The following is a 4,542-nucleotide window of genomic DNA, read 5'->3' on the forward strand; positions in this document are numbered from 1 at the left end:
CGCACAGTTGAGCACACGAAATATGCATTTTTTATTTTTATTTTTTCATTTTCAGAAAAGTAAGCAATTGGAGGTGGAGTTGGAGTTTGAGTTTGTGAGTTGGTGGTTGGTTGTGTTCCTGATTCCCTCTATAAATATATGAGTCAGCAGCATTTACTCACATGTGACATCCAACACTCTTCACACCTCATCACTCTCTCACTCTCTCTCTCTCTCTCTCTCTCTCTCTTTGGATCCGTTGAGCAGAGATGGCTAAGAATGTGGGCATTCTCGCCATGGACATCTACTTCCCTCCCACCTGCGTTCAACAGGAAGCGTTGGAGGCTCATGATGGTGCCAGTAAAGGCAAATACACCATTGGACTTGGTCAAGATTGCATGGCATTCTGCACCGAGGTTGAAGATGTCATCTCCATGAGGTACTATTTCAGATTTTAGATGCTCAACAACTCTCACTCTCTCTAACTATTGCATCTTCGTTCAGTTTGACAGTTGTTACTTCTCTTCTTGACAAGTATGGGATTGATCCTAAACAAATTGGGCGCCTCGAAGTTGGCAGTGAGACCGTCATAGACAAGAGCAAATCCATCAAGACTTTTCTTATGCAGATTTTTGAGGTATTCTTTCACTCTCTAACCACATCAATATCTTATTTATTCTCATCCTGTGCAATAATCAATTAATTGTTTGAAATGAATAGAAACATGGAAATACTGACATAGAAGGGGTTGATTCAAGTAACGCATGCTATGGAGGAACTGCTGCCTTGTTCAATTGTGTCAACTGGGTGGAGAGCAATTCGTGGGATGGACGCTATGGACTTGTTGTCTGCACTGACAGTGCTGTAAGATCATTTCCTAGTCAAACATACATGTTATATTGTTGGGGGTTTTTCTCTGACATCTGAAATGGTTGTTTCTGTTTTTCAGGTCTATGCCGAAGGACCTGCTCGGCCTACTGGAGGAGCTGCTGCTATTGCCATGCTTGTTGGTCCTGATGCTCCCATTGCATTTGAAAGCAAATTGAGGGCAAGCCACATGTCTCATGCTTATGATTTTTACAAGCCTAATCTTGCTAGTGAATATCCAGTAAGCTTTTTGACTGTACTCTTTTTCATTTTCTGTCACAAGATTTTACCTTTGGGATCATGTAACTTGATAGATAATTTCACTTTGTTTCTTATTATTGTGATAATTAGATTATCCTTAAAAACTCATTAGTGTCTAGATATGTCATTTGACTGAGCATCTAAGGATATCCATTGCAATAATACTCTTAATAATTTCTCTTGTAGGTTGTTGATGGAAAACTTTCTCAAACTTGCTACCTTATGGCTCTTGATTCATGCTATAAACAACTCAGTCACAAGTAAGTGTCTAACTAATTCTATTTCTAGTGGTCTCTTGATTTTCTATGCACAGTATTTGCAATTCTGTTATCAAAATATTAGTAACTAGCAATCACCTAACTCTATTTATCTTCAGATATGAGAAGCTCAATGGGAAGCCATTTTCTCTTTCCGATGCTGAATACTTTGTATTTCACTCACCTTATAACAAGGTAGCTTAGACATCCAACCATTTGTTTCTTATGTTGGCTTTCTTTCTGTATTGCATTGGTATATCTGCGCAATCTATTTGATACCTGTCCTTGACACTTTTCCTTATTAAAACTTTGCTCTTTTGCAGCTTGTACAGAAAAGTTTTGCTCGTTTGTTGTTTGATGACTTCATAAAGGATCCAAGGTTTCCTTTCTCTGTCCCCTAAAAAGGCTTATTTCATTTCCTTTCCCTTAATCTACGAGTGTTCTGAATTTGAATTTGAATATGACTGCAGTTCTGTGGATGAAGCTGCCCAGCAAAAACTGGAACCTTTTGCAAATTTATCCGGTGATGAGAGCTACCAAAGCCGGGATCTCGAAAAGGTACGAGTCTATTTCTAAGAAACAGTAGTCTCATTTTAAGTTTCAATCAATTCATAATTACTTTTCCTGGTAGATTTTGCCTTGTGTTTGAATATATAGGATAGCCAATATGTGAATTACATTTATCGAATCGAAAATTTTCGCTGATGAGAGCATTTATCATTAACTTGCAGGCTTCCCAGCAAGTTGCAAAGCCTCTATTTGATGCCAAGGTGCAACCAACTACTTTGATACCAAAGGAAGTTGGCAACATGTACACCGCATCTATATATGCAGCATTTGCATCCCTTATTCATAACAGATATAGCGTGTTGGTGAGCGAATATTCTAACCTCTCTCAGTCAAATATATACTTCCTTACTACAATGTCTTATGCTCTCTAATAAACTAGTTGAAGATCCGCAGGGCGAATAAAGCTGAAAAATTGTTTTGTAAATAATAAAAATAATTAAGAGTAGAATGATTGTAGTCTAAGCCACCATTACCTTCTTAAAAAGTCAAAGAATTTCATGAATGGGGAGATCGGTTATAAATAAAAGAAAATGGTTTAGAGAAAGAGATAGATACTAACATTGCTCAAAACTTACTGACCAATTAAACTTCATAATTTTCAGGCTGGTAAGAGGGTGATATTATTTTCCTATGGGAGTGGCCTAACCGCCACAATGTTTTCTTTGCAATTACGTGATGCTCAGCATCCATTTAGCTTATCAAACATTGCTGAAGTAATGGATGTTGCTGGAAAATTGAAGTCAAGGCATGAGGTAAGGACCCAGAAACATTTAGTGGGGTTGAAGTTAAAACAGTTCTACTTTCTTCTCTTGCTTGTCACGCTATGCTATGCAATTGAATTTACAACCAAGGAGTACATGTTTGTTATTTATTTATTGTTTCTTTTTACGCAGTTTCTTCCAGAGAAATTCGTGGAAACTCTGAAGCTAAATGAACATAGATATGGTGCTAAGGAGTATGTCACAAGCAAGGACACAAGCCTATTATCTCCAGGGACATTCTATCTCACTGAAGTGGATTCCATGTATCGCAGATTCTATGCAAAGAAAGCTATTGAAAATGGTTTTGCTCCCGCATCGAACGGCGTCATTGCCAATGGTCATTGATATTGAACACATAAAAAGGCCTTTGCACTAAATGGAGAAAGCTAACATCGGTTAGAACAAAAGAAGGGGTATTGTCATTGTTTGCATTACTTTTGTAAGGTAAATGGTTCCTGTCGTGACAAACGTTGAGTCTTGTCAGTTCAATCGTTGTATCCGTTTTAGATGTGTAGTTACCATAAAGTTTAATAATTCTATCTGTTTCCATATTTTTTTCCTCCCTCTCTTTGGTTATTTAAAGTTTAGTGAGACAGAGTATTCTGATTTTTATGAATTCAAAATAATGAACATATATGTAAGTTAACAAAACTCTTCGTCGTTATTGTATTCCTATAATTAATTAGTTATGAAGGTACTCCTGAATATAAACTGATTAATACATTGATATATATTGAAAGCTGAAACACGGGAAGAAAGAAAAAGAAAAAACGAAATCCAGTTGTGCATCTCAATTGAAAGCAGGAAATGTGTGAGAACCAAAGAAGCTATTTGCAGCAGTGATTAATGTCTCTGGTGCATGTTCTTATAAGGAGGCAATGTTAACGATAGAGCTGATCATGTGGCAGATTAAGAGGGCTTAAACAAGAGCAAAAATCAAAGAGAATAGCAAGAACCAGTGAGAAAGAACAGCATCAAGAGAGGTGCGGAAACGAGTAACGATGTGAATAACTAATTCTAGAGTATATACTCAAATAGGTCGGATGTTTTCGCCTACAAAAATTTTTTATTGCATTGAGATTCGGAATTAGCTACAGGCGGCCAGAGTTGGGAAGGATTGGGCGGCAAGGCTCTTTACTCTAGCTCTCCTTGCTCGCTCCTATCTCTCTTATTTAAAATAAGTAAGCAGAGGAAGTGAAGGTTGGAAAATTACATAAGAAAGATTGAGTTGGAGGAATCCATAGGAGGCCCGCCCGTTATGCATTGCATGAAAGAACCTTTCTTTGTATGACTTCTCGGTCGAATGAATACGAAATAGGACATTCCTTGAACTTTATTTTAACTTTATAAAAATAAGACATATAAATTTCTACTTTAGTCAAATATGTTGGTTTCATTTGCACAAATAAATCCTCAAAAGTGTGATAAAATGACTTATATGTCTTAATTTTATAAATTTTAAAGATCTTAATGTAATAAAAAAAATTTTGGAACGAAAACAGTCTGACACAATTTTTTAGGGACCTATTTGTATATATATTCTTAACTCTATTATATTCCAAGAGCAAAAGAATTGTTCCTCTATAGTATATAGCTTAAACTTGCCGTTAATTATGGTTTAGTCGTTGTTTTTAAGTTTTATCTTGGGCTAGTGTGAAGGTAATTGGGTCTGAAACGGGAGTGACTTGAAGTCCTTGAGCAATGTACGGAAATAGCCATGCAAGGACTCAAATACAAAAGTCAATAGGTGTAATGGTGTATAACTAAAATGTGTAACTTGATTTTAGACTTCACCTATGGGTATTTATAGTTAAACCTAAGGCTGGTGTTTTTTTTTTTTTTTTGTT

General features: G+C 36.4%; 1 protein-coding gene across 1 annotated transcript; it reads left to right on the top strand.

Moving 5' to 3' along the window:
• LOC107642974 (hydroxymethylglutaryl-CoA synthase) lies at nt 130-3,384 on the top strand. The gene is made up of 11 exons (XM_016346501.2): nt 130-418; nt 484-616; nt 700-843; nt 929-1,087; nt 1,294-1,367; nt 1,484-1,559; nt 1,688-1,743; nt 1,835-1,922; nt 2,096-2,236; nt 2,537-2,686; nt 2,828-3,384. Exons 1-11 carry the CDS (start codon nt 249-251, stop codon nt 3,038-3,040), a joined length of 1,404 nt encoding a protein of 467 aa, XP_016201987.1. The 5' UTR covers nt 130-248; the 3' UTR covers nt 3,041-3,384.

The sequence above is a fragment of the Arachis ipaensis genome, chromosome B05, assembly GCF_000816755.2.
Source record: "Arachis ipaensis cultivar K30076 chromosome B05, Araip1.1, whole genome shotgun sequence".
In the NCBI taxonomy this organism is placed as follows: Eukaryota; Viridiplantae; Streptophyta; class Magnoliopsida; order Fabales; family Fabaceae; genus Arachis; species Arachis ipaensis.

Bases quoted from the DNA above. Each gene is read 5' to 3' on its own strand.
- LOC107642974 (XM_016346501.2), top strand. From the start codon at position 249: ATGGCTAAGAATGTGGGCATTCTCGCCATGGACATCTACTTCCCTCCC. The intron at 1,923-2,095 runs GTACGAGTCTAT...ATTAACTTGCAG, and splicing joins AAAGCCGGGATCTCGAAAAG to GCTTCCCAGCAAGTTGCAAA. The intron at 2,687-2,827 runs GTAAGGACCCAG...CTTTTTACGCAG, and splicing joins AATTGAAGTCAAGGCATGAG to TTTCTTCCAGAGAAATTCGT.